Source organism: Balaenoptera physalus (assembly GCF_965194825.1).
Source record: "Balaenoptera physalus genome assembly, chromosome: 15".
NCBI classification, from domain to species: domain Eukaryota; kingdom Metazoa; phylum Chordata; class Mammalia; order Artiodactyla; family Balaenopteridae; genus Balaenoptera; species Balaenoptera physalus.
In genome coordinates this window covers 77602895-77627485 of record NC_138894.1, presented here as the reverse complement: position 1 = coordinate 77627485, position 24591 = coordinate 77602895, and the positions used below count along the sequence as shown (strand labels likewise).

The 24591-nt window shown below is 37.4% G+C and overlaps 1 protein-coding gene across 4 annotated transcripts in view; it reads left to right on the top strand.

Annotated features, from left to right (window-relative positions):
* The window catches only part of HADHB (hydroxyacyl-CoA dehydrogenase trifunctional multienzyme complex subunit beta), a 43213-nt gene extending 23497 nt beyond the window's left edge, over positions 1 to 19716 (top strand). For 2 of the 4 annotated variants that reach the window (XM_082427578.1, XM_082427575.1), the window contains exons 5-16: positions 1477 to 1521; positions 5406 to 5505; positions 8601 to 8688; positions 9810 to 9997; positions 10337 to 10517; positions 11496 to 11617; positions 13702 to 13781; positions 13861 to 13908; positions 14618 to 14705; positions 15030 to 15104; positions 16196 to 16360; positions 18949 to 19716. In XM_082427578.1, the coding sequence (XP_082283704.1) occupies positions 1477 to 1521; positions 5406 to 5505; positions 8601 to 8688; positions 9810 to 9997; positions 10337 to 10517; positions 11496 to 11617; positions 13702 to 13781; positions 13861 to 13908; positions 14618 to 14705; positions 15030 to 15104; positions 16196 to 16360; positions 18949 to 18984 (1216 nt within the window). In that variant the 3' untranslated portion in view covers positions 18985 to 19716. Of the gene's footprint in view, positions 1 to 1476; positions 1522 to 5405; positions 5506 to 8600; positions 8689 to 9809; positions 9998 to 10336; positions 10518 to 11495; positions 11618 to 13701; positions 13782 to 13860; positions 13909 to 14617; positions 14706 to 15029; positions 15105 to 16195; positions 16460 to 18948 lie in introns of those variants that run through there. The other 2 variants (XM_082427577.1, XM_082427576.1) reach the window with 1 other exon arrangement.
* The last annotated feature ends 4875 nt before the right edge of the window (positions 19717 to 24591 follow it).

Here is a 24591-nt window from a genome sequence, read left to right as displayed (position 1 = left end):
TCAGGCAACTAAGATCTTGCAAGCCATGCGGCTCCGCCAAAAAAAAAAAAAAGAGGACCAACCTAAAATAACTTTCAATGACAAAACCTGGAACAATTTAATTAATAAGTTATGATGGTATTATACCATAACCCAAAGAATACATCAGATATCTGTGAGTTCAATCTGATATAAATAAATGATTGAATAAAAAATAAAAGAGAAAGGACAAATCTTTCTTAAAGAAAAATTTCGGTTAATAAATACAGAAGGAATGAGGAAAATAAATAAATAAATCACTATTAGAACACCACAGGAATAATTGCTGCAACCAAGATCTACGAATGAATGCTAAAATTAGTGGGTGAGAAATGTTAAGAAGAAACAAGATAACTGCATAGCCTCAACTCTCTCCTCTCAAGTATTTATTAACTACTGTGATGATTTTAACATATGTCCATAATTTCTTTGTTACTTTTTCCACTAGGAAGTAGAGCTTAATTCTTCTCCCCTTGAGTAAGGGCCAGAGCAGTGACTCATTTCTAACAAATTGAGTTCAGAAAGGGGAAAATAGTGAAGAAAACCATACTTTAACCAAGTGGTCAAGTTAACATCACCAGTAATAAGTCATGTTGCTATCACGTACACTCTGATAAGAAGCAATGGGAAGGCACTTCACCTCTGTGATACACTTCCCTCAAATCCATAACCCCCGTCTTCCAAGTGTCAAGGTCAAGAAAGATAAGGAAAGACTGAGAAACTGTCACTGATTGGAGGAGATTAAGGAAGCATGGCAACAAAATGCACAGAAGCATGACAACAAAATGCATAGATTAAGGAAGCATGACAACAAAATGCATAATGCCCTTTTACTGGAACAGACCAGTAAAAGGGCATTAGTGGAAAAACTGGTGAGGTCCAGATAAAGTTAGTAGCTTAGTGAATTGTATTGTGCCAGTATTAATTTCTTAGTTTTGACAAGTACATCATGGTTATGTAAGATTACCTTTAGAGGAAGCAGGGTAAAGAGTATACAGGAACTCTGTTCTATCTTTCCAATTCTTTGTAAACCTCAAATTACTTCAAAACAAAATTTTCTTAAAAGTCCTAATATATTGCTCATGTCCCTTGAGACATCACAAAATAAATAATGAATTTTTTAAAAATAAGATAAAGGAGAATTTAAAAGGTGGGGTTTAAATAAAAATATTTTATTAAATAAAATATTAAATGTTAAATATTTAACATGTGTCATGCTGAACAATAAGACAGTGGGCAAGATTCTTGTTCATTCTTAGCCAGCTCAAAAGGAGTCAAGGCTTGCCAGATTTTTAAGGATGACAAATAGCAAAGTCACACTATTTCTTCATTTGGAATGATGTTAAGTGCATTTATAGCAGCATATGTTAGATTATTTCTTTAGGTATTTCAAACAGAATGAAAAACATTTTTTATTAAAGCTCTAGGCTTTTGGTTTAAATTATTTTCTTTCCCCAGATATAAAGACCTGATGCCACATGATTTGGCTAGAGCAGCGCTTTCGTAAGTAAATGCAGTTTCATTTTAGTTCTTATTTCATTAAAAGTACTTTTCTCCAGTTTTTACACTTGAAATAGCATGTTTAATAGAATTTCCATATCTAAGATATGTTAACTTTTATGTGGTGAGAAAAAACACTTAGTAGATTTTACAAGATTCATTTATTCTTCATTTTAGCCATATGTGCTACACAAATTCAAGCAGCTGGTGAATGTCAGCGACCTTTATTTTGTAGGCTTGACTATTTCTTGGCATTGACAGTATTCCTTAATGAGTACTGTAGCTAGCTGCCGGTTGTAAACAATGTAGGGCTAGATTGATCAGGCTAGTCCTACATTGATCAGGCTAAATACAATACATATATTTGATGATTATCTTAGAAACGTCATACTGTACGAGGATAGCTGAACAAATTATGTAAATACAGAGGCAGAACCTGTGTATACAGAGGACCAACTGTACTATGCCATTTTATTTAAGGGACATGAGCATCCTCAGATTTTGGTATCCCTGGTGGGATGGGGATGTGGTTATTTATCTAGAAAAAAGCCTAGAATGAGACCTGAAGGTTCCTGTGCAAACCAAATAAAAATGTAAAATTAGATGTGGTTGCATGAGATTGAGATGGAAGAATAATTTGATGAGAGTCAACATGTAAGGCATTATCATTCATTGATGCTTTGCCTTTGTGTCTTCAAGCAGCTACAGGTCTTTCATAGTTTGAAAAAACCCTTCTTTGCACCTTTCTGCCCATCTTGTTCTGTTTGTTCTCTTCCTGCCAGCCTTTAAGAATGAATGAAAGCAGCAGTTGCTTTTCTTTTCTTACTATCCATTTATTCTCCTTAATCCCATAATTGCTTCCATTCCCATTGCTCTACAGTAACTATACTTTGGAATCTTCTCTTAATAATGACTGTGTAATCACTAAACGTACCATTTTTTTCTCAGACCTCAATGACTTTGTCTTCTATAGCATTTGACACTGTCAGCTGTACTTGAAACTGTCTTCCTTTGACTTCATGTTACACCATTACGATTTTCCTTCCATTTTCTGACTGATTCTTTTCTACTTCTTAAAAAACTGGATCCCTTCTTCTATCTCTTTTTTAAAGGTATTTTGTAAGTTTTAGTCCTTAGACCTTTGCATTTCTCTGTATGCATGCTTTTCCCTAAAAATCTCATCTACTTAATCTTTATTTTTTTATGTAGAGGACTTCCAAATCTCTAAATCTGACCTCTTTTCTTAGGTATCTCAAGCTCAGTGTGTAAAAAATAAAAATTATCTTTTCCCTGAAGCCAGCTTACTTTCCTGTTCCTGATAATGGTGCTATTTCTGATTATGGTCCCAGGCTGGAGATTTACAGGTTTTTCCTCAACTTTCTGAATTAAAAAATGTCAACTATACAATAAAATTGAAAGTGAACCCCTAAATACCCCTCACTTAGCATTAATAAGTGTTATTATTTTGCCATGTTTTCTATAGCTTATGGTTTGAAGCATTTGACATTGTTTCAGGCATCTTGATACTTCAGCCTTAAATTCTTCAGCTAGTACTCCTAAGAATGAGGACCTTCTCTGTTATCCACAATACCATTACCATAGCTAGGATGATAATGATTGTATGATAACTTCTAATATCCAGTTCATAGTCACATCCCCCTCACTTGTTCCAAGAATGTCCTTTCTTTTAATTTTTTTTTTTTTCCAAACCAGGACCTGGTCAAAGTTCATATTACAAATGAACATGTCTCTTTGGTCTCTTTTAATTTAGGACATCCCTCCACTCCACCCCCGATGACAGTGACTTTTTGAAAAGACCAGGCCAGCTGGCCTGTAGAATGTCCCACATTCTGGGTGTTTCTTCGTAGTAATATTTAACTTTCCTCTGAATTTCCTATAAACTGGAAGTTAGATCTCTAAGCTTGATTAGATTCAGGTTAAACATTTTTTGGTAAGAATGCTTCATAGGTAAAGTGCATGGGTATTGCATCATGTTAAGAGGCGCATGATGTGTAATGTTAAATCTAACCACTCGGTCATGGTGATCAGACCACTAGATCTCTTGATTATAAAGGTGTATTTTTTTCCTTTGCAATTAGTAAGTCACCTGTAAAGTGATATCTTAACACCATGTAAACATCTTGTTCCCCAACAACCTTTGACCAAATGGTCTTAGCATTCATTGATAATTTTTGCCTGGATTAGTTATTACATTAGAGATTACAAAATTATGACTTTGATCATTTTTTTATTCCTCCTATATTTATTGGTTGGTATTTTTCTGTAAAGATCAGCTTTCCTTTTTTTTTTTTTAAGTGATGTGGACTTACGATTTTTGTTTATTAATTGTGTTAAAGCCAAGCTTGGTCACTGTTCTTTTTGAAGCTCAGATTATCCCATAGTTTATCTGTGGGAGTTCCTTCAAGTTGGCTCCTATGGCCCTTTTGTTTGTTAGTATAATATTGTTTTTTGAGTGTAATTTGCATACAATAAAATGCACATATTTTTAAGTATATAGTTTGATGAATTTTGTCAAAGGTGTACACCCTTGTTCCTGTTTTTGCTATGGTCCCACTAATCTTTGAGTGCTTTCTTATTTTTGGCACAAAAAAGATCAGAGAGGTTCATTTTGTACTTTTCTTGCCTTAGACCTGGCCTCAGTCGTTTTTTAAAAAGTTAATACCTTTAGGGCTTCCCTGGTGGCACAGTGGTTAAGAACCCGCCTGCCAATGCAGGGGACACGGGTTCGAGCCCTGGTCCGGGAAGATCCCACATGCTGCGGAGCAACAAGGCTCGTGTGCCACAACTACTGAGTCTGTGCTCTAGAGCCCGCGAGCCACAACTACTGAAGCCCGCGAGCCACAACTACTGAAGCCCGCGAGCCACAACTACTGAAACCCACGTGCCTAGAGCCCATGCTCTGCAACAAGGGAAGCCACCGCAATGAGAAGCCTGCGCACCGCAACGAACAGTAGCCCCCGCTCGCCTCAACTAGAGAAAGCCCGCACACAGCAACAGAGACCCAATGCAACCAAAAATAATTAATTAATTTTTTAAAAAAGTTAATACCTTTGCTAGTAAATGGCATTTAGAAACCAAGTCTGAGTTCAAGATGTGCTCATTCCTACTGGAGTGTTATTGCTTCTAGTCTCTATCAGTGATCAGAACTAGAAAAATATATGTTATTTAAATTGTGTTTATATTGATATTTCAAATTTAAATTTAACATAACTGGGATTTTACTCTTTAATTTTCTGTTTGTTTCTCTTTTCTTCTTTTTTTAAAGAAATATTTTTTAATTTATTTGGTTGCACCAGGTCTTAGTTGCAGCAGGTGGGCTGCTTAGTTGTTGCATGCAAAAACTCTTGGTTGCAGCATGCATGTGGGATCTAGTTCCCTGACCAGGGATCGAACCCGGGCCCGCTGCATTGGGAGCTCGGAGTCCTAACCACTGCACCACCAGGGGAGCCCCCTCTTTGATTTTTGACTGAAAACTTTGGTTTATGTATCTGTTTTATCCTATTTCAAATTATTTTTTTTTAATTTTTTTATTGGGGTATAGTTGATTTATAATCTTATATTAGTTTCAGGGGTACAACATAGTGATTTAAAATTTTTATAGATTATATTCCAAATTATTTATGATTCTTCCTATTTAAATTAACTTCTCATTGCCAATTGAGCATCAAAGGTTGACTTTTTAAATTAGACTTTAATTTATTTGATAAGGTGCCACATGCTTGTCAAATTAAGGAAAAGATACAATCTCTACTCTTAAATCCAAAGTTAACCTTTTAACCAAAGTTAACTGTAGTGCTTTATGTGATGATCTATGGCACTATCTTGAACGTATGAAATGTTTCTTTGCTTTGGACTTCTGCTGGCAGGGGTTTGTTGCATCGGACCAGTGTCCCAAAGGATGTTGTTGATTATATCATCTTCGGCACAGTTATACAGGAAGTGAAAACAAGCAATGTGGCTAGAGAGGTGAGTAAAACAAACTTTATATTGTTTAAAGATTGATAGGAGAATCAATTTGAATTTTAATTAATAAAATTTACTCTTTAAAAGTTTTTAAAATTCATTAAAGTTATATTTGACTTAAATGTGATTTTACTACTTGAATTATTTTATATTTAAAAGAAATATAGTATAAATCAAATGACGTACACTATACTAGAATATATTTATACTATATATCAAATCAATTATTTAAGCTGGTTTGGGATATTTTAGTTTGTTTTCTCTTAGGAAAATAGAGATTATGGCAAAGTATGGCTGATGTGACTTTTAGTAATGCTAGATATTGTGGCCTCTAACTTAAAATTTCAACATTTTACAAAGAACTTATTTCATAACACGGTTTTTATTGGAGGTAGCCTTCCTTATTCATTTGTTCCCTTTGACTAGATGACACATAGGGCAGTTTCTTTTTTAACTATTTCACAGGCGTTTACTTTTACCCTAGTTGGCAAAGCTCCATGTAGTGTTTATTGGGCAGCTGAGATAATGATAGGCGTTGGAACTTCTGCAGCATGTTCTACAGGCATTTCATGATGAATAGTCCAAAAACATTTTCTGGGCTTTGTTTCAATTCAAAAGTGGCTATTTGGGTAAAGTTGGCTCCAAAGCACATTTCAGTGTGCTGAGCATTTTCTTTATTTCTGGTTTGTGCTTGCCATATTATTGTGTTCAGTATAGTTGGAAGGGCAGTAACTTTCACCAGTGTCAGCCAAGAGAAGGGGAAATGAGCAGGACTGAAAGTATTTGTTTTGTCCCCCCTTTTTACTCATCAGTATATGTTAAGACTGCTAAAGGCCTGGTGTTACCGAAGTCCGCCATAATCAGCTACTGTATATTGTAGGGAGGCAGGAAAGAATTAAGAACAGGAAGAGGGTTTTTTTTCCCGTCCTGATTTTTTTGTTTTTCCCTGGACCTTCACCCTTCTAAATGTATCAAATATGACAATTTCATGAGTATATCAACATTTTCAACTTTTATATTCTGAAAAAAACAAAGTGACTCTTATAAGAGCGCTTAAAAAGTAAATATTAAATCTGTTTCAATTTTCTCTATATTTCTATTCTATCCCAACACTAAAGCCATAATTTTTTTTCTGGAAATTTTATATCCATATGCAAATCTCAGCTATTGATTGACATGTGGTAGATTCCCTCTCCCAGCCCTGTAATACTAAAGGCTAAATTGAGGGGATATGTTATAAGTATGTCTCTCTATAGTTGTTTTGTAACCTAAAGGCTACTGTGACTTCCAGCTAGAAAACTTTAAGCACCTGTTGTCTGTATTAATAGTGTAATAATGAAATCCTGAAAGGCTTCTGCTGCTGAGTTCCCATGAACCTGACTTCACTGAAGGGCCTCAGCATACTTCCCTGCTCTCCAGCTTAACTAAGAGGCATTTTCCTCCTTTCCCCTCATTGTACTATCTAGAGCCTAAGCTTGCCTTGAGAGCTATTCAGACTTTAAATAGAAACATGTAGACAAGGTTCACCAGCAGGCACTTCTATTTAAAGTTCCTTCAGTCTTGAGAGTCATCTGGGGCCAGGGGTGTGACACAGGCTAGAGAGGACCATGTGAGGATCAGGCCATTACAACCTCAGTGCCCTTTACACTTGCCCCACTGGGAAGCTCTTCTCCCCTTCCCCTTGGAGACTTGCCTCTCTCTTCCTTTTGGGTTGGTTTACATTGAGAGGCTGAGGTGCAGCTGCCAGCGGGTAGTTTTCAACAAAGTGTTGGGCACTTAGTATCAGGCCTCACTGGAAAGACCAGAGTAAGGTCATGTTGCATGTACACTACTGTAACACATTTCTGTCCCTATGGATTATGGTGAATGGTGGTAAATGCGGTAACTAGTATAGGTAGTATAAGTATGAAGATAAAAATCAGTTAAGAAACAGAACCCTTTAATCTCAGCTTTGGAAAAATGTTAACCTTACCAAATTATAGAAAATCTTGTATTCTGAGGATAAATAGTTTGAGAAAAAGGCCACTAAAAATTAATTCCCTTAATAGGAACCAGAATTTCATAGTAAATGATGGTGGGGGGGAGATGAGCTGTTGAGAGCTTTGTTTTTAAAGTGAAAATTTAATATTATAAAAGTAAGTATTTTATTTTTGCACCTATGCATTAGTTCTTTACAGAAACAAAAATGGAATCAGGCATTCATTGTTTTTTGGGCAGCATAATTTACTCAATAAATAGTATAATAAAATAATAGATGTCCTTATGTCCATTTTTAGATTAAAGGAGGGCCTCAGTTTTTCTCAAGGCCCCTCAAATTACTCTCTTTTGAAGCACCTCTTGTGTCATCATCCTGACCAGTGTTCTCGTTTCCAGTTGTTAACTGGTCTAACCCTTATTTGTCAGAGGCTCACTTGAGGCTCAGGCAGTTTTCCAAAATTTCTTTCATCAACTTGAACTCTTGCATGTTTGGCGTGTTTTCCAATTCCTCTTTGCGTTGGATCACGGTGTGCTGTCTGAAATACCAGGCAGTCAGTGAAAGTAGAGACGCGTGTGAGCAAGCAGGGACCTGTGTGGGAATCTGTTCATGAGGGGTCAGTTCTTCAGAAATTATTTTCATGTCATGAAATTACTTTCATTTCACTTTGCTTTACTACTAAGCCTTATAACTGCAGGAACATAGGTCATGAGAACCCCACACCATGATATAGGTCATCATTCCCTCAACTGTATGTAGCAGGTTTACTTTAGGTTTACTTGCAAATTTAAACAAGTTAAAATCAAATTACATATTAATGTCCTTAAAGCTCTGAGAAAAGCATTGCTAAGAAATTAGGTGAATTGCGAGACTGTTGTAGGCTTGAATACCACACTAGGAAATGGCTACAAGGAACTTGGCAGAGTGCTTGTCAGTTAATGGCTAGACGAAAAATTAGAAAACCGTTTCTGTGATGTGCTTAGTTTTATTTTAAATATTACTCTATGGATTATTGAACTCAAATCCTTCCTGATTTACCACACAGTGAAGTATTGCTTAAAGCACCATTTACCTGTAGCACTGCCTTCATAAGTGATCACTTCATTCACTCTGTTTCCTGAAGGCTGCCCTCGGAGCTGGCTTCTCTGATAAGACTCCTGCTCACACTGTCACCATGGCTTGCATCTCTTCCAACCAAGCCATGACCACAGGTATGTTTTTTTGACCGCAGAAGGTACATGTTGGTTCTCCTTTGTCTTTTATATGATCATTCAAAACTACTCTAAACAGAATAAATGATCTCTGTGTGTTTCAAAAAATAAGGTAATGTTTAAATTTTTTGATTTTTGACAGTAGTTCTCAGCCCTTTTTCCTGCCCTCCGTACCTGAGGACCACAACCATTCTTGTAGTTTTTCCATTCGTAGTGTGGCTGGCTATCTCAGGGATTATTTGTTGGAGGGATACTTCTAGATTTGAGGCCTGAGAAGTTTATAACCTGCTAGATTTTAGTTAGGTGATTCTAATATGATACTCCCCCACGAAGATTGTGGCCTTCCTCCCTCTACCATTGTCACAGTGATAAGTCACTGCTTTAGATGATACAACTCTTTTCCTCTACTTTTCCCTCACATCTAGGCATTTTTTTAATTAGTTAGAAATTCTCCTAAAAAACTTAGCAAATCTATGGGACATTTTGTAGCATCAACCCTTATTGTGAAAAGACAGGAAACATGAAAGATATGGTCATGATGTGCTCTCTTAGTGACATCAAGGCCAGGTTGCCACCTAAGGGGTGGCAGGGGATGAAGCCAGAGGCAGGGATGGGGGCATTCTCCACTCCACGCAGCATGGGTCTGGGTAGAGCGACACAGTACTTGCCAGTGGCCATAAAGAGGGAAAGGGGCTGCCTTCTATCTAAAAGCCAGAATTTCTCTAGCTTCTAGTAGAAATTGAAATTCTCTTTATAGGAAAAAAGTCATTATGGAAACTTAAGCTGGGAGCATATAAAATATGCCAAAAGTTCTGGTTTAGAGTACGATTTGTTTGAGAGTTGGTCCAGTGGATACTTCCGAAAGTTGATGTCCCTACAGCCTGAATGAAACTTGTTTTTCTCCAGTGCATTGAATGTATTTTTAGTCATTTAAAAACCTTACCCTAATCCCTCTGAGGAGGTAAAAACCTTAATTACACATGTTGTACAATGCTAGTAACTATCATACAATTTTTAAATCAAGAAGCCTAAATGTAAAAAAAGGAAAAACAGCTTAAATTACCAGTGGCCTGTTTATCTATACAAGAGATGCTCATGTACCTGTGCCCTGTGCCCTGTAGCTGTCAGCTTGATTGCTTCCGGCCAGTGTGATGTGGTCGTGGCAGGCGGTGTAGAGTTAATGTCTGACGTCCCTATTCGCCATTCAAGGAAAATGAGGAAGATGATGCTGGATCTCAGTAAGGCCAAGACTCTGGGTCAGCGACTGTCTTTAATCTCTAAATTCAGATTGAATTTCCTGTCACCCGAGGTGAGACTTGTGAACGCTTACATAAAGACTTGTGTTGCTGAAGCATCCCATTGCAGAGATTTAGACTTAGGGAAGACAGCATGCGTTCAGTTATGCTCTAGCAGTTGCAGATTCTGTTAGTTACAGGGAGAGGTTAATTATTTGGTCCAGATGGAAAGAAAGAAAAAATAGTGGTTCGAAGATTTGAATTTGTAAGCCCTTTTTAGAGATGCCCTGCTCAGAAAGAACTTCCCTTGTCTTGGTCTTGATTGATAGTAGACTTTAACTTTCCCAAATAACCCTAGGTATGGTATAGCACCTGTTAACAGTGTGCCTGGTCCTGAATATCTCCTTTCCCAGCTTCCAGCAGTGGCCGAGTTCTCCACCAATGAGACCATGGGCCACTCTGCAGACCGACTGGCTGCCGCCTTCGCTATTTCTCGGCTGGAACAGGATGAGTATGCACTGCGCTCACACAGCCTGGCCAAAAAGGCACAGGATGAAGGACTCCTTTCTGATGTCGTGCCCTTCAAAGTACCAGGTAAAACAGTTTGCTTAACTTTGTAAAGGAGAATGCTCTTAATGTTCTTGATATTTGTTAGGGAGTTCTGAATTTCTTCCAAAACTCCAAAGACCCCAAGTGACTTTCCAGTAAATATGATGGTTCTCTTTCCAAAACACTCAGCCTTTATTCTTAAACATGGACTCAAGTTTCAATCCTTGTTGTAACAGTAGGTAAACATTTTTTTTTTAAAAGATTTTATTTTATTATTTACTTACGTATTTATTTTCAGCTGTGTCGGGTCTTAGTTGCAGCACGCGGGATCTTTGTTGAGGCATGCGGGCTCCTCGTTGCGGCGCGCAGGCTTATCTCTAGTTGTGGCATGTGGGTTTTTTCTCTCTAGTTGTGGTGCACGGGCTCCAGGGTGTGTGGGCTCTGTAGTTGTGGTGCGCGGGTTCCAGAGCGCGTGGGCCCCGTAGTTTGCGGCATACAGGCTCTCTCGTTGAGGCGCGCGAGCTCAGTAGTTGTGGTGCGCAGGCTTAGTTGCCCCAAGGCACGTGGGATCTTAGTTCCCTGACCAGGGCTGGAACGCGTGTCCCCGTCATTAGAAAGTGGATTCTTTACCACTTGACCACCAGGGAAGTCCCTGGTAAAACTTTTAAAAAGAAGTTTTTATGTCTCCTTTAGATCTTGCAGATATGTTTTAGTTCTTATGTGCATGCCTGTTTTTAAAATTCTTCATTCATATCTCTTCTGTATAGAAGAGCCAAATGTGAATGAATATCTTAAGAAAATAGGGTATCCTTTCTAATGTTAAATCATTTAGATTATTTCCCAGAAGTCTTAAGAATTTATTTTCAAATTTGGTAATATCTTGATAACTATAAAAGGCTTTCTTTTTAGTGAATATCTGTGGTTTACATTTTATTTGTTCTTGTAATTTTTAAGGTGTATTTCTCTGGAGAAGATAGATAATGCTTGTTGTGCCTTAGAGTTAAAAACTTCATATTTTTATAGGAAAAGATACAGTTACTCAAGATAATGGCATTCGTCCTTCCTCCCTGGAGCAAATGGCCAAACTAAAACCTGCATTCATCAAGCCCTATGGCACAGTGACAGCTGCAAATTCTTCTTTTCTGGTAACTATGTGTGCTATATGTGTTTACTAGTGATCTTTTATATTTGTGTACTCTCAATAGAAAAGCCTGAAATAGAGGTATTTGTGTGTATTATGAATAGAGACTTAAAAATATACTTCCTCATTACAAAGATAATATTAAAATAGAATTATAGCTTTTAAAGCCATAGAAGTCTCCTGACCCAGTCACCATTCTGATACAAAAAGCTGTTCTTTTCAGGCACTTCAGCAGTCAAAAAACTTTGACTGCCTGTGCTAGGCACTGGAGATAAAAAGAACAGTTTATTGTAATGTAGTGAGAAAGTGCTGTGAAGACTATAAGCATAGGCTCTTGGGGAAGATACGTAGATGGGTGAGTCAAAGAGGCTTCTTAGAGGAGGTGACCCTTGCTCAGAGAATCTTGAAGGACGAGTACAAGCCAATTCAAGTAGTGTATAAACGGCATTCTAGGCAAAAGGAACAGCAAATGCAAAATCAGGAGTTATGAGAGCAAGGACCTCTTTGGGGAAAAGCTTGGTTGGAACATAGGATATGAATTCAGGGAGTCATGTAAGACTTGGCAAGTAGGCAGAGAGAGTGACAAGATACTTCTCCTAGCTCAGATTGTTAGAAAATTATATTTTATGCCGGCCCCCAAATTACTTTCCTATAAGCATCATGGAATAAATCTACCCTCATTTTCTGTTGTTGTTATTTTACTTATATGCAGGTAGCTTCATGTCCTTGCTTGGGTTTTTTTTCTTCTCCTCAATTGAATGTCCCTGCTGATTCTGCTTCTGCTTGGGAGATGTGGTTTTCCTTCTCCTACTACCTTGGGTGTAGTCTTCTGGATATAGTTCATCTGGTCAATGTTTCTTTTACAGTGTAACTCCTCTACCCAGATATACAGTCTAGAAACATAGGCAAATGTTTGACATATTTGACTTTGGTAAATGATGATTTAATGCCTGCTCTTGAGCTCGGGCAAGGGTGCCTGAAGTGGTTCCAACACGATGGTGTACCACTCTGTAAAGCCTGAGTGGTGAAGGGCTGGTTAGGTGATTATTTCCAAAACCAAGTTGGATGATAGGGCCATATGGTATAGGTTACACTCTTGGCAGATCTGAACCCCCTTGATTACTTGTGGGGTGTACAAAAGGTTCAGGTTTATTCATCAAAAATCAGAAACACGAATCATCAGAGGTAATGCATCACAAATACATGGATTTTCAGAGATTTTGTTAACGCACCACATTCACTGCAATTTTGCACAACTGCACATTGAATATATTATTGATGTGATATCATTATGTATAGTCACCTGTGTTTCCAGACTTTATGCCCGCCTATCGGTAGTGGCTACATAGCCTCTTCAAAATTACTGAGTTATAAAAATATGGTCTGATGTGGTAGAAATTGTTTTGATTTTGCAAATTCTAGAGAGTAGTTTCCTTTCCTTTGGAATTTTGGATTTTTTTTTTTTTTTTTTGAGCTCTTTCTTTTGAAGCAATGGTAAAGGGCTTCTGTGAGTGGTACTTCTTTGTCCCCCAACTTCTCAGTTGTCAGTTGGAAAAAAGCATGTGGGGTAGGTCCAGAGAGGGAAGGCCATGGTTCTTATGTTCTCAGCTATCTACCTATTTCTTCTTCTCCCATTGTTATAGTCTATAAATAGAAAAAAATCACCTCGAAGCCACAGGCAGGAAGCAGCTGGGAAACAGTCCAGAAAATGTAAAAACAAATCAGTAAACAAGAGATTTTTTTGGAGATTGTTTTAATTCATAAAATTCCTTATATTCTGCACTAAAAGCAAAAAACTTTTAGTTTATCATGAACACATATTTCTAGAGTTACCTATTCTCCTCATCCATTTTGATAATTACGGTACTTTCTGAATAGGCTCTTCTACCCTCGTCTTCCAAAAGTGGGTCGGTGTGTGTGTTTGAATTGTGACTTAACGATGGATAAAATAAAAAGGTTTTGTTACATAGAGGCACTGTATAAGTGTCACTGGTTGGTAGATTTAGGAACAGGGCATAGAAGGTGGCTGAAGAAAGACCACCAGAGAGGCTGCAGAATTTAACATTTTTGTTCCGGTCAACATTTCAGACCGATGGTGCATCTGCAGTGCTGATTTTGGCAGAGGAAAAAGCTCTGGCCATGGGTTATAAGCCGAAGGCATATTTGAGGTAAAGTAAATGTTCAAATAAATTGCCTCTGGTTTCTTTATTTTAGTGCTAGAGCTAACTCCTCTATTTTTTTACCTAGGGATTTCATGTACGTGTCTCAGGATCCAAAAGATCAGCTTTTACTTGGGTAGGTAGCAGTGTATATCCTAGGATTATAATGAAAAATATTTGGTTACCAATGTTTCTTACATAGATTTTAAAGTACATTAAGCCCTGAGTTCATAATTGGCTTGTGAGTTGGGTTTTTTAAATAATAATAATCTTTTATGTTGCTTTATCATTTTATAGTTTTAGAGTCTTTTCCACTTTTTCCTATACTTTTCTACTTATAATTACAATATATATACAATTTTGTGTTCTTGTTTTACATTAAGATGTCATAAGCATTTTTTTCATATTGCCACACACTCTGCAACAGTCTTCAGAATAGCTTTTTATAAAAGCCTCCTAATGTTTAGACTCCTCTCCCTCCCTCACGAGGCTCTACCCTCACTAGCCTCCATTATGTCCTTTAACTAGCCACGCCCCTTCTGATGCTCTGCCCTTTGAACTCTGTGTTCTTCTAGCTCTTCACATTATTAAGTTGTCCTTCTTGTTAATTGTTTACTTGCTTATTATCTATTTCTCTGAGTCCAGAATATCAACTGCAAAGGGCAGAGGCCATGTCTGTTCAGTTTAATATTGTATCACCAACACTTAATATTTGTACAGTAGAATCAGTGAGTGAGTGGAAGACACTCTGATAATTATGTAGAACTCAGTTTGGGGAATATGAAGGAGCTCTTAGGTTAAAAATTAAAGTTTTAATATTGTATCACTTATTTTTTTCTTTTCAGACCAACATATGCTACTCCAAAAGTTTTAGAAAAGGCAGGATTAACAATGAATGATATTGATGCTTTTGAATTTCATGAAGCTTTCTCAGTAAGTCACTTTAAAGACACATATCAAAGGACTGTAATCATTTAATATGAGTAAAACAAGAGTGGAGCTTTATATTTGAAGTACTGACTTACACTGCTGGGATGGGCATGATGGGAGGAACCCAGGGCTACACACACAGTGCTGAAAAACATACCTTTTGAAGCTATCACTTTGAGGCCCTTCAGAAGTACCAGATTGTTTCTTTAGGAAATATTCACTGAAAACTGATCTAAAGATTTGCTTAGCTTTAAAGTTAGACAAACTCAAAGAACGCCTTGAGGGACATTACTAACAAGGTTCTTATTGAGTAATTTTCCTTTCTAGGGTCAGATTTTGGCTAATTTGAAAGCCATGGATTCTGATTGGTTTGCACAAAACTACATGGGTAGAAAAGCCAAGGTAAGTTTCTGGTTAAAAATATGCTCGAGGAACTTCCCTGGTGGTCCAGTGGTTAAGACTCTGCACTTCCACTGCAGGGGGCGCGGGTTCGATCCCTGGTTGGGGAATTAAGATCCTGCATGCCGTGCAGCATAGCCAAAAAGTTTGAATTTCCAAAGCACTTTAATATTTGGAGCTTTAATACCTGCTAATAAAAATATGAAGAGGAAAGCTGCTGCTTCTTATGAAGAATTTTGTGTTTCATTACATATATTTATTTCTTAGTTGAAAAATACCTCCTGGAAATTCTTTAGAAAAAAATAAAAGCAAGGATAAAGAAGATGTGGCACATATATACAATGGAATATTACTCAGCCATAAAAAGAAACAAAATTGAGTTATTTGTCGTGAGGTGGATGGACCTAGAGTCTGTCATACAGAGTGAAGTAAATCAGAAAGAGAAAAACAAATATCATATGCTAACACATACATATGGAATCTGAAAAAAAAATGGTTCTGAAGAACCTAGGGGCAGGACAGGAATAAAGATGCAGGCGTAGAGAATGGACTTGAGGACACGGGGAGGGGAAAGGGTAAGCTGGGACGAAGTGAGAGAGTGGCATGGACATATATACACTACCAAATGTAAAATAGATAGCTAGTGGGAAGCAGCAGCACAGCACAGGGAGATCAGCTCGGAGCTTTGTGTCCACCTAGAGGGGTGGGATAGGGAGGGTGGGAGGGAGACGCAAGAGGGAGGAGATATGGGGATATATGTATACACAAAGCTGACTCACTTTGTTATACAGCAGAAACTAACACACCATTGTAAAGCAATTATACTCCAATAAAGATGTTAAAAACAAAAAATAAAATGAAAGCAAAATTTTAGGTTGTCTTTGTTCATCCATTCTGATGTTAGATGAAAAATAAATGGGTCCTTGGCTTTCAGAATTGATTTAGAATTTCTTTCTTTTGCAGTAAAATAACTTGTGATTTGTCTTTAAGTTAGTTACTTCCCTTTATTGCCATTACTACCTGTTAACTACGAGCCTGGCCTGATTCTTAAGTAAGCTCATCTTTATATTTGTGTCTATTTTTGTGGGAGCCAGGTTGGATCGCCTCCTTTGGAGAAGTTTAACATCTGGGGTGGATCACTCTCCCTGGGGCACCCGTTTGGAGCCACTGGCTGTCGGTTGGTCATGGCAGCTGCCAACAGATTACAGAAGGAAGGAGGCCAGTATGGGTTGGTTGCCGCCTGTGCAGCTGGAGGGCAGGTATGTCACAGAAGCTTCATAGGAGCTTCCAGAAAGTCAATTTCTTGGAAACAAAACAAATTCATCCAAGAATGTTTGATTTAGCTTAATTTGAAACAGTCTTAGAGCGATTTTTCTGATGACAGACAACCGGGAAAAAAGCAGCCCATTTTTGTGGGGAGGGAGTACAACTTTAATTCTGATAGTACTTTGAAAGGAAGAATCTATTTAAATCCAAGTTATTTTTTTTCCCTAAAATAATGTTTGTGTTTTTTGTTTATAAAAGTTATATATGCTCCTTTTGGAAATTATGAAAATACAAAAAGTATTTAGAAAATAAAATTATAATCACTTATAATCCCCTCATCAGACACTATCATTATTCACACTTTGATATATTTTCTTCTTTAATAATAAAATTTTATTCATTTATCTAGTCACCATGAGACCTTATCCATAAAATCTCTCCAAGTCTTTCTTGAGAACTGAACTATACCTTAATGGAGAATTAATTTGCCTCTGGATAACCCTTTGCTATTTAGCTGAGGAAAATTATGTTTTTCTACAGATTTTTTTTCTATCTGCTTTACTTGTGTTACTGACAAAACTTCCTACCTGCTATAACATTTCACTGTGGGAATAAAATCCAAAAGGAATGCTGGTTGTAATCTTTTTTTTTTTCCAACCCTGATGGAAACAGATTTGATTTTTCTCCAGATAACAGAAACTATCTGTTGCCGACCAAGATGAATAAGATATGTAAAAGGATAAACATCTTACATTTAAAAACCTTTATTTATGCCTTTTTCTCAGAGACTTTGAAAAAGCAAGGGATCAGTTATTTTTAGGTTGGAATATTTTAGACTTCACAATCAGAAGTATTTTCTAATCTGTGTAACTTCATTTACAGAAAACCATGGTAAATCGGGACTGGAGCCCTCCCTCGTACCTTTCTATGCCAAGTTTAAATGAGGGAGGTACCTAGTGCATAGCATTGTACATAGTGCATAGTCCACAGAGGTTAATGTCCTTTGGTTTTGAGTGTTTGTTCCCTAATTTTTTAACCTAGCACATAGAGGATTAATAACACAATACTAGATGCTTTTGTGGATGAACAAAGAATAATATCCAGTATTATTATTTACCTCTAGAAGTTTACAGTATAGTGAAGAAGGAGATGATGCATCTTAGAAACTAGATTAAACTTGGCATTGTTTCTTCAAGAGCCAAACGAGTGCTACAAACATGATTAGATCAAAGGAGGAATCCTTCATTGTGGATCAGGATTTCTCAGCTTTGGCACTAGTAACATTTTGGGCCAGTTAATTCTTTGTTGGGGGTGAGGGGACTGTGCTTTGTGTTGTAGGGTGTTTAACATGGTCTCTACCCACTAGATAACAGTAGCAAACCACCCCCCTCACTCCCCACCCCCCCCCGCCCCCCTGCCACACACACACAGTTGGGACAACCAGAAATATCTCCAGACATTGCTAAATGTCCTCTGGGGAGGGGAGGGAGCAAAATCACTGCCGTTGAGAACCACTGATCTAGTGCAATATAAAAGATTTGGAACATGAAAACAACACAGTTGAAATAAAACAGGAAAAGGAATATTCTACCTTATTATGGGCCATTCTAGGACAACCCCAAGTCAGTCAAACCTTCCTGTCCATGTTCTTTTGTTTGCTTGTGCCTGTATCAAGGTATTTAGCAGTTTGTTTTGAAGTACAGTGTATATTAGATTGAGGATACAGACCATATAGCAAAACTTTGTACCCACACAGTGTTCAGCTTGGTGCCTTGTAAATAATAGTTGCTTAATATTTGTGGGGATTGAATTGAATCTAGAAGCAGGGAGATTAGTTAGGCTATTAACTAGTTTGATAGCAGTCCAAAAGATAGAATGACTATGATTATCAGATAGGATTTAGACTCATGAAATCATTAATTTCTATACTAGGTTTAAACTAGGGAGATAACTTGGATATAGCACTGTGCCTAGTACTAGGAAAGGGATTTTCTACCTTTTTACCTTTGTGGCACCTCAAATCATCATCTTGACCTGCATAGAGTAGTAAAGAAGAGACCAGGTTTTGGAATCATCTGGTTTCAAGTCCTGGCCCTGTTACTTAATAGCTTTGTGGATTTGGATGAGTAACTTAACCTCTCAAAGCCTCAGTTTTCTTATGTAGGAGAGAGAGAAGGCTGTTGTTGGATTCACTGTATTGCGTTTATTTTTATGCAGCTAAAAAAGCCCCTCTGGCTTATTTTAATAGTAACCACTTACAGAGCATCTACTAGGAGTCAGACTCTTCTAGATAGACTCTGATACACATTTGTATACATGTATGTGTGTGTGTATACATACACACATTGTATGCTATCTGATGCTCACAAAAACACTTTGAAGTGGGCACCATGAACCCCATTTAGAGAGCAAGTTGAGGTTCAGAATGGCTAATAACTTTCCCAAGATCACACAGTGTTTGAATGGCAGAGCCAGGATTAAGTTCCAAAGCCTATATTTTTCCCATTGTTCTATGCTGCCTCTGTACTGGCTGGATTCATTGCATTTGACTGCTCTAATTGAACTTTTTTTTCCTTTACAGGGCCATGCTATGATAGTGGAAGCTTATCCAAAATAATAGATCAAGAAGAGGTGACCTGGAGTTTCTGTGCAACACTCACCCTAGGCAATGCCATTTCAATGCACTACTCAGTGACATCTATAGTTCCTAGCTCCTCTTAGGAAAACAAAATTTGTGGCCTTCTGTTAAGTACTTTGCAGTTAAGCCTTTCCAGTGTTCTGAGCTTTCCAATAATCACGGCTTATTACTCTTTCAGGAATTTCTTAGTTACCAGCATCTCTCAACAGTGATAAGTTTAAGCAATTGTGTTTGGTCTTTATTTTTATGAAAGACTGAATGAGTGGTTGCAATTTTGGAAAGAATTTAGCTGAGATTTGGAATCACCTTTGTAACATTTGCAAATTATAGCTCATTCCTATTTGTGACCTAAAGATAAATGTTTTCTATAAAATACAAACCAATGTGCCTAAATTTAACTTAATTATGGAAAGGTAATTCAGAATCTAAACATCACTGAAAATTTACAGTAAATGTTTAGATATATAAATACCATGTTGGTTAACCTTAATAAAGTAGAGAAGTATCAGAGAACCATTTGCCTTGTTTTATTAGAGGTAAAAGGTGGTTCTCTTGGCTTAGGGACAGATTTTGCCTTGGATTACTCATTTGTAACTTCTAACCATTTTAGTCAACCATGAAGCTGCTAGGAACATAAAGAAGGTCCTGCTTTAGAATAACACCATTTTTTCCCCAGTGCCCAATTGAAATAAATTTATTTTACTGTTTGGAGATGTTTCTGTTTGCCGGGTTTAATGAAATGTAAAGAAATTTCAAAAATTTGGTCAACATACTAAAAATTCTCTGAGTTTTTTGACAACCAAACTGCATTAAATAACATGTATGGTAGTGCATTGCAGAAGCAAAAGTCTCAGTTGCAACCATTCATGTGAATTTCATTTAGGTCTATGAAAGTTACTGGCAATCAGAATCATACTCTAGTTCAGGGACAGATTGGGCAAGGGAGCAAGTGCTAACCTCTTAAAAGGTTATTTGAGAGTCCCAGCTTTATTTCCCCATGATTTCATTGGTGAATTACACCTAATGTGAGTTTTTAATACTGCAAACCATTATATTTACATATCACAAGTATTAACTCTAGATAAGTTAAATATAAAAGATAAAAAACTTTTTAAAATTTAGAAAAAAAATACCACTATGACCCTTAGGTTGGAGCGGGGAGAATTTCTTAAATAAGACATTTAAAGTGTTATCATAAAAGAAAAGATCTATAAATTTGCCTATGTTGAAATAAGAACCTTTGTTCTTTATATGATAGAGTGGAAAGACAAGCCACAAATGGGGTGAAGATACAGATGTAACTTACAAAGGATGTGCGTATATATACCTTTTATATATATGTACATATATATATCTTATCAAAAATATATCTTTTATATCTCTGTCATATCATGCATATGATCGATACCTTACAAGATATATATGATATAGATATATTTTACAAAGGATCCAGGGTGTATACAGAATTCCTGCCAATCAAAAAGAAGAAAGATAGGGACTTCCCTGGTGATCCAGTGGTTAAGACTCTGGGCTTCCACTGCAGGGGGCTCGGGTTCAGTTCCTGGTCAGGGAGCTAAGATCCCACATGCCGTGCGGTGAGGCCAAAAAAAAAAAGAAGAAAGATAACTTGGTAAAATACGGCAAAAGATAATAACAGGTATTTTTTTAGAAAATAATGTACAAATGCAGAATAAACATGAAAAGATGCTCATTAGTAATCAAGAAAAACCAAACCAAGATCATGATGAGGTATTATTTTATACCTACTAGACTGACAAAAATGAACAGGACTGAGAATACCAAGCGTTAGTGAGGATGTAGAACAGTAGGAACTTTTTATACACTGCTGGTGAGAATGTAGATTGATACAACCACTTTGGAAAACAGTCTGGCATTATCTTGTACATTTGAATATGACACATGGTTTATAATCCAGCTTTTCCGCTCTAAGGTATATTTCCTGGAGAAACTTGTACCTGAGTACCAGAAGACATGTACAAGAGTGTTGATAGCAGCATCGCTCTCTAATAGCAATATATTGTAAATAACGAATGTTCATCCACAGCAAAGTTTTAAAAATAAGCAAAACTAAGCACATTTCTAGGATGCCTACGTACGAGGTGAAAATATTTTCCAAAACAGTTAAGAAAAAAGAGAAATCTTACAGAAGAATGCCAAATAATATGTGTAGACCCCAGGCTCCAGGAGGTGGAACAAGCCCTTCCCCTCTTGAGTGTGGGCTGGACTTAATGACTCAATTTCAGTAAATAGAGTGTGAAGACAGAAAACAAGGCAACCTCACAGTGGAGAAACCTGGCAAACACTAGTTTAACCAAATGACCAAGGTTGTTATCGGTGCTGTCATGTGGATATCACAGACCTCCTGGTATGAGGTAATCAAAAGCGCCCTTCACCTTAGTGGTATTCTTTCCAAGTACTCATAACCTAGTTGATTCATGAGAAAACGTCAGGCAAAACTAAATTGAGGGACATTCTACAAAATACTTGACCAGTACTCAAAACTATCAAAGTCATGAAAAATAAAAGAATACTGAGAAACCGTCACAGACCAGAGGAGGCGAAAGAGACACGAGAACTAAATGTAATGTAGTATCCTGGGTTGGATTCTAAAACAGAATAAGGACACTAATAAAAAAAAACTGGTGAATCGGGGGTTTAGTTAATAGCTTAAAAAGGAGCCCAGATGTAAATTCACATACAGTTGAATTATTTTCGAGGAGAGTGCCAAGGCTCGTGTGGTAAGGACAGTCTTTTCAACAAATGGTGTTGGGAAAATTGTATATCCACATGCAAAATAATGAAGTTGGACCCCTGCATTACACCATATACAGAAATTAAAACAGATCAAAGACCTAAACATAAAAGCTAAAATTATAAAACTCTTGGAAGGAAATGGGGAAAGCTTCATGATACTGGATTTGGCAATGATTTCTTGGATGTGACACCAAAAGAACAGGAAAGAGAAAAAAATCGGAGTTCATAAAAATTGAAAACTTCTGTACATCAAAGGACACAGTGAAAAAGCATCCTATGGAATTGGGGAGAATATAAATCATATAAGGGGTTAATATCCAGAATATATAAAGAACTACAACTCAAGAGCTAGAAAACCCAATTTTAAAATGAGCAAAAGGGCTTCCCTGGTGGTGCAGTGGTTGAGGGTCTGCCTGCCAGTGCAGGGGACATGGGTTTGATCCCTGGTCCGGGAGGATCCCACATGCTGCAGAGCAGCTAGGCCCATGCGCCGCAACTGCTGAGCCTGTGCTCTAGGGCCCATGAGCCACAACTACTGAGCTCACGTGCCACAGCTGCTGAAGCCCACATGCCTAGAGCCCGTGCTCCACAACGAGAGGAGCTGCCACAATGAGAAGCCCGTGAACCACAATGAAGAGTGGCCCCCACTGGATGCAACCAGAGAAAAGCCTGCACGCAGCAACGAAGAGCCAATGCAGCCAGAAAAAATAAATAAAATAAATTTATAAAAAAATAAAAAATGAGCAAATAATTTGAATAGATATTTCTCTAAAGAAGATACACAATGACCAATGAGCACATGAAAAGATGTTCAGCGTCACTGTTGAGGAAATGCAAATCAAAACTACAGTGAGCTGCTACTTCACACCCAATAGGATGGCTGCTATTAAAAAACCTGAAAATGACAAGTGTTGGTGAGGATATGGAGAAATTGAAACCTTTGTGCACTGTTGATGAGAATGTAAAATTGTGCAGATGCGATGGGAAATAGTATAGCAGGTCCTCAAAAAATTAAAGGCATTGGGTTGGCCGAAAGGTTCGTTCGGTTTTTTTCTGTAAGATGGCTCTAGTAGCACTTGGTTGTCTTTAACTTCATTCAAAACAATTTTGTTAGATTGTACATGACAGCTGTCACATCAGCATGCATTTAATAAAAGACAATCAAAATTGGTGAATTTTTGTGTAGCCATTTTAGTATTGAAGATAGAAGAAAAAAGCAACATTTTCTGCATATTATGCTTATTTCAGGAAAGGTAAAAACACAACTGAAATGCAAAAAAAAAAAAAAAGATTTGTGCAGTGTATGGAGACGGTGCTGTGACTGATCAAACATGTCACAAGTGGTTTGAGAAGTTTTGTGCTGGAGTTTCTTGCTGGACGATGCTCCACGGTCGGGTAGACCAGTTGAAGTTGATAGCGATCAAATTGAGACGTTAATTAAATCGAGAAATTAATTGAGAACAATCAATACCACGCGGGAGATAGCTGACATACTCAAAATATCCAAATCAAGCGTTGAAAATCATTTGCACAAGTTTGATTATGTTAATCACTTTGATGTTTGGGTGTCACATAAGTTAAGCGAGAAAAACCTTCTTGACCACATTTCCACATGGGATTTTCTACTTAAACGTAATGAAAACATTCTGTTTTCATCAATAAAACAAACTGTGACAAGTTACGAAAAGTGGATACTGTACAATAATATGGAACGGAAGAGATTGTCAGGCAACTGAAATGAACCATCAACAACCACACCGAAGGCCAGTCTTCATCCAAAGAATGAGATGTTGTTTTTATGGTGGGATTGGAAGAGAGTCCTCTATTATGAGCTCCTTCCGGAAAACCAAACGATTAATTCCAACAAGTACTTCTCCCATTTAGACCAACTGAAAACAACACTTGACAAAAAGCGTCCAGAATTAGTCAACAGAAAACGCATAATCATCCATCAGGGTAATGCAAGACCGCATGTTTCTTTGATGACCAGGCGAAAACTGTTACAGCTTGGCTGGGAAGTTCTGATTCATCCGCTGTATTCACCAGACATTGCACCTTCGGATTTCCATTTATTTCAGTCTTTACAAAATTCTCTTAATGGAAAAAATTTCAATTCCCTGGAAGACTGTAAAAGGCACCTGGAACAGTTCTTTGCTCAAAAAGATAAAAAGTTTTGGGAAGATGGAATTGTGAAGTTGCCTGAAAAATGGCAGAAGGTAGTGGAACAAAAGGGTGAATACGTTGCTCAATAAAGTTCTTGGTGAAAATGAAAAATGTGTCTTTTATTTTTACTTAAAAACCAAAGACACTTTTTGGCCAACCCAATAGAATTACCATATGATCCAGCAATTCCAGGTCTAGTATATATACAAAAGCATTGAAAGCAGGGTCTCAGAAATATTTATACACCCATGTTCATAACAGCATTATTCACAATAACTAAAACTTGGAAACAACTCAGGTGTTCACTGATGGATCAATGCATAAACAAAATGTGTGTATACATGCAATAGAATACTATATAGCCTTAAAAAGGAAGGCAATCCTGTCACATGCTACAACATGGATGAACCTTGAGGATATTATGCTAAGTAAAACAAGCCAGTCACAAAAAGACAAATACTGTATGATTCTACTTGTCCCAGGTATTTAAAACAGTCAAATTCATAAAGACAGTAGAATGGTGGTTGCCAGGGCTTTGGGGAGGGGGGATGTGGGGTTGTTTAATGGGTACAGGATTTCTGTTTTGGAAGATGAAAAGAATTCTGAAGATTGGTTGCACTACAATGTGAATGTACTTAACACTACTGA